Source organism: Zonotrichia albicollis, chromosome 10 (assembly GCF_047830755.1).
Source record: "Zonotrichia albicollis isolate bZonAlb1 chromosome 10, bZonAlb1.hap1, whole genome shotgun sequence".
In the NCBI taxonomy this organism is placed as follows: domain Eukaryota; kingdom Metazoa; phylum Chordata; class Aves; order Passeriformes; family Passerellidae; genus Zonotrichia; species Zonotrichia albicollis.
Window position 1 is genome coordinate 27,354,498 of NC_133828.1, and position 12,552 is coordinate 27,367,049.

At 41.6% G+C, this 12,552-nt stretch overlaps 1 protein-coding gene across 4 annotated transcripts in view; it reads right to left on the bottom strand.

Moving 5' to 3' along the window:
* The window catches only part of UBR3 (ubiquitin protein ligase E3 component n-recognin 3), a 97,318-nt gene extending 85,348 nt beyond the window's left edge, over nucleotides 1-11,970 (bottom strand). For 3 of the 4 annotated variants that reach the window (XM_074548513.1, XM_074548512.1, XM_074548511.1), the window contains exon 1: nucleotides 11,411-11,970. In XM_074548513.1, the coding sequence (XP_074404614.1) occupies nucleotides 11,411-11,856 (446 nt within the window). In that variant the 5' untranslated portion in view covers nucleotides 11,857-11,970. The remainder of the gene's footprint in view (nucleotides 1-11,410) is intronic. The other variant, XM_074548514.1, reaches the window with a different exon arrangement.
* Nucleotides 11,971-12,552: the final 582 nt, after the last annotated feature.

Genomic DNA, 12,552 nt, shown 5'->3' on the forward strand with positions numbered 1-12,552 from the left:
TACTAAGAAAAGTCTTCCTTTTCCATTTTTCAGAGAGTAGATGCTTTTACATTAAAGGTGGTATGGAAATGGTATTCTGAAATTCCAGCTACTCTGTTCACGCCCATTCTCATTCTGAGGCCAGAGAATTATAAAGCTGCCAATTTTTTTTCTGCTGCTCAAAGTTCACTTATCTAACATCTCAGCTTCTTCCCATACATATCAGAACTATCTTCCATTGAACAATCAGAAGAACACTGACTTTCTTCTCCTTTCTGTGACATAATCAGACAGTCTTATTTTTCAAGTCCTCATTCAGATAATGACTTTTAAAAATATCTTTTGACAATAAAAACAACTTAAAAAGGCATAAGACTGTGCAGGATCAGTGTGCATTTCAAATGTACAGCAACTATGATTTACAAAATCCTTACAAAATTCTTTCATTTAAAAAGAAAAGAAAACATTTATTCTTTGGAAAATTCCTGCATGGTAGTAGCTGAGGCTTGGCTAATGCACAGTGACATGATGTTGAGCCAAACCCCATTAGAGCAGACCGAATGATTTCCTACTCACTTAACATGAGCCTGACTCAGGAGACACTGAATACTTTTCAACTCCCAAACTATTTTTAGAAAGGACATAACAACATCAAAGAGTTATTTACCCACATCAAAAACCACACTAAACAAAGAATAGTCTAAAAATACATCACACAACAATAAACTTTTACTGAAAAGATTCACCAGATTTTACTAACAAATTTTCAACGCAAAAAAATTGAGGAAAAAACCACAGCTTTGTTTGACTTTGAAAACTGTTTTCCAAATTTATGCCATGGTTTCCAGAAGCAGCCAGTTACTTTCTACAACTTAAGCCTTTCTTCTTTGAGGACCACTGAAGAATCATCTTCAAGAGAAGAAGGAAATAGAAGAAAGGCACAAAGAAAGTAGGTGAATCAAGAAAAAAAGGCAAAAATGCCCCCCAAAAAACCAAAACCAGTCCAACAGTTAAAATGGCAATTCACAAAAATGGCTAGCAAATTCACAAGATTAAAGATTAAGAGCTTCTCCTTTGCTTTTGCACATTAGAAATGAGACTTTTTATTAAGAAAAGGTAGAGAAGGACAGTACTAGCCAGTTGATTTGCTATTTGTATATAAACCCAATATATCCTTGGAACAGAAAGAGCTCAGTGACAACTGACTTTCTGTTAATAAATGTCCAAATAAATAGTGTTCACTTTTGCCTTCCACTTTCCCTACTACATTCACAGAAGTTATGAGAAGTCACTCCATGTTAATTGTTCAAATATGGATGAACAGCACAATTTGCAACTGCAGGGAATTCAAAGGGGCTTGTAAAAATCATTCATTTTTTCTCTTTAGTCATCCAAAATTCATCTTTTCCACATACAGAAACCTGAACTATAAATCACAAATGTGGCTTCATCTATGCTAAAATATGGTATTTCCTACTCTTACAGTAATTGATTTTCCTTTCACCACTGTCCTTATAAGAAGGGATCAAAAGTAAATAAAGATCTAAAAGACACAAAAGGAAGGAACACAGTGCACTCTACCATCTTTCACAGCCCACCCCCCCCCATACATTTTATGTTCTGTCAAAAGATCTTTTCCCTGGTTATGATCACAAGCTAAGGAAGCCGCTGTAACAAAACACACAGGTAAAGTCATTTTGAATCCCAGTTTCTGCTAAGCACAAGGCTTCCTTCCACAGAAAATAAGCTCTGCTCCCCATGAAGTCGATGTCACCATGCCAGTTCTGAACCCACCACAACAGGATCAGAGTTAGAAGGGACCCAGGAGGACCATGGACCCACGAGCTTGGCACTGCTAACACTGTGCTCTGACCAACTGCACCAATCTCAGGGGCATGGATTAACCAGCCCAAACTTCACATATCCTGGAAATCAAAGTTATGAATAGGTTGTTTCTTGAGAGTATCAAGAAAGGATTACTGAATTATAAGGTGTATATTGTATATTGTATATTATTGTAATATAATATTGTATATTATTGCTATATTAACACAGATCCTGGAAGACCAATGAAGGACCCAGATTCGATTCCCAGCAAGTAAAAGTTCTTTCACTGTCACATACATAAAGCACAGCAGCTTCAAACAGGAATGCATTTCCCTGCCTTTGAAATCACTTTTCCACAAAAAGATAAGACTAATTTTAGCAAAAGGAGAGAACAAACAGTAAACTTGTAACTAAATAAAACCTTAAGTTTAACAAAGAATCTTCTCCATATGATTTAAAAAAAAAAATCTGACATGTCTTACACTGCATTAATATCTTATTTGTGAAAAGCAGACCATTGCTGACATCCACATGAGTAAGCAATACCATTTGTTACAAACATAAGCAGCATTAATATCTTCTGAACAACTTCAATGTCAAACTTTCCAGATTTATTCCATTATTTCCTACTATTCCCATTTTTAATAATTTTACTGTGAATTTCAAAAATACATTTTACAAGTGGCTTCAGGTAAAATAACTCCTTTAGGCTACAGCTTCACAGCCTAGTTGAATTAGATCAGTCCTGCCACAACTCTGTCTTCAGCCCTCTTATTGGTTCTAGCACTAGCACTTGACTGATCCTATGTTAAACCAGTTCAGAAGCTAAGCCAGCAGAAGTTATTTACCTATAGGAATATATTAAAAATTTCACTGGGCCAATTTAAATCCACCAAAACTCACAGACCAGTCTCCTTGGAAATCACACTGAAATCCCCAAATCATTTTGCCATCATCCCTTTCCTTGTTAACCTGACAGGGAGCAAAACACAGGGAACAAAATAAACCAAAATCTCAAACAAAGACATGCAGGAAAATGCCATCCTGATCCACCAGCACAAGAAGTGGATACAATGCTCACTGTGGAAGCAATTCCATCACTTCAAAGGAGAGTTCTTTTACTCCACAGTTATCATAGCAGCTGATAAATGCCCTAAGTACCAGCCAGACCACACCTTTACAGCATTTGATCAGCCCTTCATCCACGACATCCCACAGTGTCTCAAGTTGCAGCTGCATTCCAGAAACTTGACATAAGTTCACATATACACAGATGGACTATTTTTACCCTCACTTTCCTCTCACTATTTTGTCCCCTGCCTCCCGTCATTTGTTTTTAAACTGGATCACAAGACTGCCAAAAGAAAACATCCCAATTTCACACTCTACTACAGCACTATGAGTACCTGACTGACAGAAGCTTTTAGGGACAAGGATCTGGGACCCAAGCAACAGAATCCAAATGGAAACTGCTGGAAATCAGTTCTTAAGCAAAGAAAGTAAAGCCCTACTTGAGTCTTCAATTCAGTAAGTCATACCTAAACTGAGTTCTTATTTAAAACATAATATACATTTCATATGTATATATACGGTATAATACATATTCACACTCTATACCTCATGACTGACATCATGTAATGTTTCATAAAGTATTCAAATGAAGTTTGATAAATATGAATTCAACACAACTTTTTTAAAAAGCATGTGTTCTCTCCCACTGCAAAACTAACACACATATACTACTCATACATACTCTGAATCTACAAAATACAAGCAAGATACAAAGTACTTTTTGAGTGCTACAATTGTTTCTGAGTTGTTACAAACCCATTACATCATTTCTTATGTGTTAAATGTTTTTTCCTGCCTTTGCAGTTCAAATCTCAAACCAAATCTTAATTCAGAACAAAGTAAAACTTTCATAATCAGGATTAGAAAATTATCTGAATGAAAAAGGGCTTGGATATATTGTAGGGTTGCTTTATGTAAATCCACTTGTCCCTAACAAATACAATGATAACTCTGAAGAAATGCAGAGAAATAAACCTACTGCTCCTATTAAAATTAAGTTTGGCATGTTCCCCCCCCACCCTAATAACTGCACTTCATTAGTTAAATTCCTTTCACCCACAAAACAGGCTTCCAAAAGTGAATCAATGTGGTGCTGACTCAAGACCCAAGCAATGAGCACTCTTCTGCTCTTTATGAAAACTGCAAGCTACAGAGCTCCTAGACAAAACTGAATACTTGCACTTCTGCTATGAGGGGCAAAGCCAGCTGAAAAGATCTCAGTCTCACTCTTCTAACCAGAAAACTTCCAAAACAGAGGCAACAGAATCAATAGCGGAGGACAACGAAACACAGCAGAATAACTACTGGCTTCTCAAGAAAAAAAACCCAACAACTTTAAAGGACATCTTTTCAGCTTTAAGCTTTGATGGCAAAGCTGACTGGCCAGGTTAGGAGGCTAGAAATCAGAGACTGGGCAATAAGAAGTTATTCCAATCCTTGCAGAACAGCAGGAAGAGAGACAATGACTCATAGAAGCTCTCTTGGAGCTCAGTGCTACATTAAATGAAGAAGCACACCAGGTCAAAGAAAAAGCTGTCAAAGCTGCTCTGCAGAGCATTTCTATTTTTCGGTTAGTCCTGAGACAAACATAATGTATAGCAGACAAAACTACAGTGATTTTTATTAGTATGCAAGTACCCATTATCAATCAGAAACAGTAGATTTGGCAGTTTCAATCATAAGGACTTTTTTAAAGAAAAAATGAGTAAGAAGGAGAAGGAATGGACTTCCAAGAACTTGAAGTACATGGACAGTACATCTACTTGAAAGAACAAAAATCAAGAAACAGTTTTCCAAAAACAGTTAAAAACATTTTCTGGTTAAGAAAATTCTCCAAAGAGAATTTAAACAGGTCAAACATACAGCATGTAGTATTTCGACCCAAATACTTCATATGACAGAGATCTAAGTGACTACACAGTGCTAGACAAATGCAAAAACAATCTTAATTTCTTCAGGACTTGAATGAGATGTGTGAATTTTACTAATAGGTATCAACTTAAGCTTTGGCCAGGCCTCCAACAGACAAGGTGTATATATAAGTAATTTGCAGCTTTCTTGGAAAGTATTTACATGCTTCATGCTGGAGCTATTATCAGTGCAGCAACTGTGCAGAAACAGAGGTGCATCCTGAAGGAGGCAGTTCATTTAGTCCTTGTTACCTAATAGCCATTCTATTAATTCAATGCAAAGAAAATTCATTGTTTTCAAAGCTTAGTACCAGAACCCTCTATGGAGGAAGGCACCACATAGTAATATTTAAATACTATTATTTAAAATCACCTGCAGCTCTCAGACACTGTTCCAGGATATTTAAAAAATATAAAATTCCCGATACTGTAAAAGTGAAGGAAGTATGGCCTGAAATCTGAATCCACCTATATGGTCATTAAGAAAGATTAAAGAAACAACAGCTCTTAAGGAATGTGTTCCCTAAACATACTCCCAAAACCACATTTGTTCCATTTCCAACAGATCCACTGACAGCTCCATATAGATCAGACAAATAACACTCCACCCTGATGTAGTGGACTTAGAATTCTGGGCAGATCATACATTCATCAAAGTATAAAAGCAGCTTTACAATTTGGTGGGATCAAAGTAAAGGAACTGAAAATCAAAACTGGTTAGCCTCAATCTAAACAAGACTGTTTCAGAGAGCTCTAAAACACAGCTCTTCTTAAATGGAATATATACCGAGGCAAATGATAAAGCAATAGACTAGTGATACAATACATAAGCCAAATTTCAGGCAAGGCAAAATATATAGCAGTCGTATCTTGTGAACTCAGCCTTCACAGCACTGCTGTGCTCTTCAAATCAGCCTGGTCCTATCAGCTGAAAAACCTTTGGGGTAAAACCATCATTTAAGTTTCTTCAGTAACTAACATAGCAAAAGTTCAGGCTTCTACATATTTATAGTTGTGTATATTGATATGTTTCAACTTCTTCCTGATGACTTTGAAACCACTACACATTATTCCAGAGGCATGTAGAAAGTAACAATGCATCTATTCAGGTCATAGCTCTAAAGGTAGTAATACAAAAGTAGCACAGGGCTGTTAACCATTTGCAATACATCCCAGCAAGCAATTTAGAGGCTGATGTGGTCCTAATTAGAGACATTCTTAAAAGAAATCAAGTCAGGCAGGTTTGAGAGTATGACATGATAAACTTCACAGCAATGTCTTCTGCTTTCCAAGGATAAGGCCTAACATGAAGCTCTATGTAAAGTACTCAGTGTTACTGTGGAATCCTAAGAAGCAATACATTATCTTGAGCTTTATATCTGGGGGAAGCATGAAGGAGAATAGAGGAAATCAGATATTTATAAATGCATGGTAACTTCAAATTCTGCAGTCCTTGTGAATCCCAGTATGAATTCCTGTACTTTGTATGTGGATGAACTTGGTGGAGGCTTTGTTCTGAAGAGTCACATCCATCATACATGACTCTGGATTTATCCAAACTCTCACACCAAGCTATCAGCCACTACAGCTCAGACTTCTCTCCAGTCCCTCCTTGGTAGCCCAAAGGACTTCAGTCACAGAAAAGCTGCATGGAGTTGACAGAGACCCTACAAAACACCATTTGTAGCAGCTCAACAATCCTGAACACACAGGCATTTTAACATGGTTTCATAAAACTCAGAGACTAAGCTAAAACTGGCTACTTGCAGGCTCTCAGCCTGTTGATAAAGCATCTGTTTCACCAACTTCTTGAAGAAAGTTCTAAAAGAGCACCCTTATCCCTTTGAAGCTGCATTACCAAACCTAGTCCAGGTCCTGGAGAACTGAAAACTTCTTGATAATTGTTAAACAAGACAATTGATAGCGTCACACAGGAAGGGATGACCTTGAAGCAGCAACATGTTATATATATGCTAAGCAAGTGATTTGCTGTTGCAAGACACTCTGTAAAATAGCCAAGTAATCCACTTTGTGCCAGTGAAACAATAATTGACTGTATGTCCCAAAACACAGCCACAAGCAGATCTGACTTTTCTGATCTTAAGGGGTTCCCAGTTCCACAACCCAAGATGGTAAAAGGGACCATTCATGACAAACATGTACAGCATGCATCCAAAGATAACTAGCAATAACAGCTCTCTCAAGAACAAGCTTCCTTTTTTATGGTCACACTGTTAAAATTTTCACTTACTAAGATTTTCATTTTCTAAAAGTCTAGAATATGAAAAGGCTCTTTTACTCTTACTTAGCTACAGAAGGTAAAAAAAATAGAACATAATCTTCCATAGCTCCCAATTTCTGAAAAGGAATAAAAGGAAGGATAGAATTTTATGGGGACAGAATAGCAAAGGTCATGAAAATTAGGGATCTACCTATTAGGTATCCAGAATTTAACAAAAACATTCAATAATCCTTGCTGGGTGCAAACATTTTAAAACACTGACAAAATCAGAGCCTTTTCTAAATAAATTAAAGCAGGAAAAACCAAGCCATTTAGAAACAGAATATACTTCTCATACTTGCCAGCAAGAGGAGGCAAAGAGAATTGTCTGGCCTTTTCACAAGGGGATCACAGTAGAGCCAACAGATCCGTTTGTCTCCAAGAGAGACATCATGATGACAAATAAGAAAACAGAGAGAAGTCTGATCTATTGTGAAAAGATGAGCAAGGATCAGTAAAGACAGAACTGCAGGAAGTTTAGAGCTAGGGTACCTGAAGGTGCTTTTGAACACACAGCATATACCACCAATCTGTGAGAGTTACCCTCCTTACAGCTACAGGATCTGTCACTGGATAAAGAACCAGCCCACTGTTGCAAGTGGAAATGGGTAACACCTTCATCCCTTTAATGTAAGATAAGGCAACACTATGTCAATGGAACCACTGGCTGCCATAACCACCAAGAAATAAACAAAAAACATCACTGCAAAAGCCTATTAACCAAAATTCTTAACCCAGCTTTTCACCTTTCAGGATATGCAACCCTTGATGGAGGTATTATTCGTGCTGTACTGTAATGCAGTACTAAAACATCTGCTTTCCACATGATTAATTTAACAAACAAGTCAACAAACTGACAGACTCTGAAACAGGACACGGCAGCACACAACAGCCCAAGTGTTGAGCCTCTCTAGTATGTCAGGTTATTGTCTACAAACTTCGAGGGGAGCCAGAACAAGACAGCCATAGAAACAAGATGGTACTCAGCAGTAACATTATTGACTAGTTATACTCCTATAATAACTATATGGCACACTGCTTTCTTCAAGCTCATTTCATAAAACATCACTTTCATTGTAATACAAGACCGTCTACCAAGCAAAAAATACTCAAGTCTGAATTTTCCTCTGCCCAAGTGCATGGGAATTTTTAATCCAACAAATGAACTCATTTGAACTATGAGCATATGTCTATACAAAATGCTTTAGAACCGAAGATTTTGCTTCTTCAGAACATTATTAATTACCTCTGAAGGCCTTGCTAGATTTCATTTGCAAATAGCTCGACACCATATGGGAGAAAACTACAAACTATTTCTGCCTCCTGACATACCAATGGATTTTTAAATCTATTCAACCTTGCCACAGGTAGAATTTTTAATGCTTTCACAAGCAGCTACATTTACAAACTTGAATATTTTCTAAAGTCTACAATACATTCTAGTAGATTAGACCAACTGCAATTAACTTAAACAACAAAAACACTGAAATCTGCATGGAAATCAAAAGGTTCAAAAATGTGACAATCTGATTTTTCTAAAACAAATGAGAATTACACAAGGTTCCTAAAGCAAACCTAGGTACCTAAGGCAAATCATAGTATCCATCTATTACACTATATTCCAGCTTCTTTTTATAAAGACATCAGAAATAAAAAACTAACATTCAGGTATCTCTATAAAGCAATTCAAGTATCGCTATAAAGCAAATTCTATTTTTAATTAGTACTACAAAATTAACACACACTCATACTCTAGGGTAAACCATTTCTAGTCTTACATTAGCCATCCTAAAGGCAATGAGAAGATATTCCAGATTCTAAACTGGAGAGATTTCCTTTATAGCAGATCAGTTAACTAAGACTCCATGAACAGCATTTTTGAGCTGCATCAAATAATAATATGAATATGAAGACCAGATAACAGGAACAGAAACAAAAGAAGGCTACTATAATATTGATATACAGCATCTACACAAAACTGTATCTGAGCAAACAGATGGTAGATAAAGTTTGTAAGTAGGCTCCACATTTGATTCCCTTGCTATTAATAGAAGCCTAGGCTGTGGAGGCCAAGGTTATATCAGGCTAGACACACTCCAGTTTCCTAAGTCCACCATGAAGGCCTCCTAACTTTGACATGCAAAGCATTACCTTTGTAATTGTGCAGTTGATTTGTATACACAAAGTTAAAATATTATCTAAACATGCTGCATTGTAGCAATTCAAGTCAATAGGTAAAACCCAGTGTTTGCACACAATAATGGTTTTTACATTGGTGAAAGTTTATTTTACTTTGTCTTGTACAGCAAACAAAGTTTCTAGTTCACTTAACTGCAATGGCTTAACATCAGTTCTTGCCCACACAAGTAGAAGTGACCTTATGTTAAATGCAGGCTCCCCATGTGCTGCCATGTACTGCCCTCCTTTTATGTCCAAGAGGAATGGAAAGTCTGCTGCACAATGCCAAGTGTTGTTCTGAACAAATATTCATTTGTTCAGCAATTCTTCAGCTTTAGTGACCAAAACTCCTGAAGGGACCTACCTCACAAACAAGACAAGTTACTCTCAAATTCTACCATTAAAAGTAATAACTAGGGCACACAGAAATGAGATTGTTACTCCCTTGGGGTGTGCATCTGCTTACATTGCAAATTTAAGAGCATTTTTTATTTCTTCTTTATTAACTAGATTTCCTCAAGAAGAAAACTTTTTAAAATAAGAAAAGACAACTGTGAAAGCTATACAGTCTGGGATGAGCACAGCATCACAAGTCATGTTAGCATTCACCCTAAGTAGCTCAATTTGTGTGTGCTCTGTTAAAATCCTGCCACTAAGAGGAGCCCTAAGTCTATTCCACAATGAACAGTGGAAGAAATATTAATTTTTTTCCTGTTTCTCAAGACCAATGGAAATTCTTACTTCAGTGATGCTGAGGAAAGCAGAATCACCACAAGTTGAAAAAGAACTGATAAAGAAAGAATCACTTCAGCAGCAGCAACTTGAAACCACTGAAGATTACTGAAAACAAAAGGAGGAAAAAAATTCCAACTTTGCAGTAAGTCTATCAACAAGAAAAGAGTCCACCAAAAAAGAATGAATAAACGATAGAGGCAGATTGCAAGACAAAGAAAAGGTGAGAAAGGCATAAGAAACAAAAACTGAAGCCACCTCAAGGCCTGCAGCAGCAGAACAGTGATTACAGACACAAAGAATTGGAGTCAAGGCAACAACATTCAAGAAACAGAAAAAGCAGAATTAATGAAATCTTTAAGCAGGAATGCAAAAAGAGAAGGAATCTTAATATGTTGAGTGAGTGATACAGAGTTATAGCCTGTAATGCTGCAAAACCAAGAAAATAACCAAGGAAAATGTTTTAAAACTTCCCTATGTTCCTAGTGTTTTCTGCTAGGTATGCCACAATTTCGAATTCAACAGCATACCATGTCATCCAGGCTAAGACAGTCAAGACAGACTATTCCACAAGGTTTGTCAGAAGAGAATCCTCATTCGAGCACTCCAAACTGTCATCTAGTGAAGCCTTTACCTAGCTGGTGAATCGACAGGAACACAGGGAGCTCCGAAAGACACTCAGTTGTAAAATTTGAAGTTTACTGGCTAGGTATAACCTTCATCTAGTAACTGGTTGACTGATCTTTCCTTTCACCATTGAGTACATATCAGAACAAAGGAGGGTTTAATGAGGTACCCGTTTCCTCTTATTCTGACCAGGCATTTCATTCTTACCTGCAGTAGGTCAGGATACAAAAGACCTTTGACTTCCACAAAAACCTGCCCGGTTATATTCATCCAAGCGCTACCACATTCCTTGATTTAAAGCTAAGGTGGCAAAATGAATTGCAGACTGGGAAATCACACAAAAATGCGTCCCTCTCACTCAATCTGTTCACTTTGGCTTATCTGCTCACATGCTGTCCCAAAGTATGTTGACTTCTCGGCTAGCTGTGTTAGGCCAAGGCTGCTAGCTGGAAGCTGACAGGTACTGCCTCCCATGCACTCTGCCTTATCAACTTCCCTGAAGGCTGGCACTGGGTGCAAGGGCAACAAGGTTCGCACGAGCGTCCTAAAAAAAGGCACACCCACATCAACAAAGCCACCTTGCCGAACCCCGGCGGACTCCTCGCTCGGCCCGCAGTCCGAGCCGCAGCCAGGGATGGAGGCAGGCGGCCCGGGAGGCGGCAGGGGCCTCACCCCCTGCCCTCCCTCAGGGCGGCTGCGGGCCGGGGCCGCGCTCCCGGCCCGGTCCGGGCACGGCTCGGCCGCCCGCGGGCCCGCCCCCGCCGGCAGGTGCCCGCCCGCCCCGCCGCGGCCGCCCCGCGCTCACCCGGCCTCCCGCATGACGTTGCTGTCGCCGCAGTCGCAGGCGCCCCCCGCCTGGCTCCGGAACATGTTGTAGTCGTGCCCGGCGTGCTCTCCCTGGTGGAAGCACTCGGCGCACAGGCTCATGCAAGGCGAGATCCCGCACGTCCGGCACCGGTAGGCCACGAAGTTGGCGGTCCAAACCAGGCCGCATAGCGTGGCGGGGTCGTAGGCCCGCACGGCTTGCACGAAGCTGTCCCAAGGCTCCCCGCCCGACAGCAGGCAGCGGCACCACTCCAGCGCCTCGCCCGCCGCCTCGCCACCGCCGGGGCCCGCCGCCGGGGCCAGCACCAGTTCCAGCAGCGTCCGCAGCTCCGCCGCCGCCGCCGCGCCGCTCTCGCCACCCAGCGCCGCCTTCAGCCGCGCCGCCGTCTCCCGCTTGTCCCTGCTGCTGGCGCCGGCCCCCGCCATGACGGGACACCGAGGGGCCGTTACGGCCGCGCCGGGCTCCGGGTCCGCGATCCCTCCGCCGCCCTCGCTCCCCGCCCCGCGGCGCCGCCCTCTCGCGATAGCCGCGGCACCGGCGCCCTGCCCGCCGCCCGCGCCCCCCTCCCGACACCGCCTCTCCCCTCCCCTGACACCACCCTCCTCTTCCTCCGCCCCTGCCCTCCCGCCGCCCTCCCAGCGCGCAGGTGCGCGCCCCGCGCCGCCGCCGCACGAAATGTCGCCGCCCGCCGGCCCGAAACTTCACGTTCCCGGGGTCCCGGCAGCCGCGAGAGCGTGGAGGGTGCACCTGGGCCGGTCGGCGGACCCGACGGCAGCGGAGCTCGTTTGTTACCGAGCCGTGCCTGCAGCGAAGCGGCTGCCGTGAGACGCCCCGCTGCCGCTCGTGTGTCCTGGCCACAGGGGTCCCGCCGGGCTCAGGTGGTGGCGGCTTTGAGGGCAGGAGCAACTGCGGGGAATGTGGGAGGCACCTGTGAGGCTTCGGGCCGGCTGTTCTGCGCTCGCTGCCATCAAGCGGCCCCGCTGTGGGAGCAGAGCAGCGCCGGGCTCCGGTGGCAGCACCGCACCCCAGGGTGGTCGCAGAACCGCGCCTCGAGGTACCAGCGTGCGGCTGCCTGCGCCCTGCGACCAGGAGAGAACGCATGTGGATGCGAGTAATCGTGT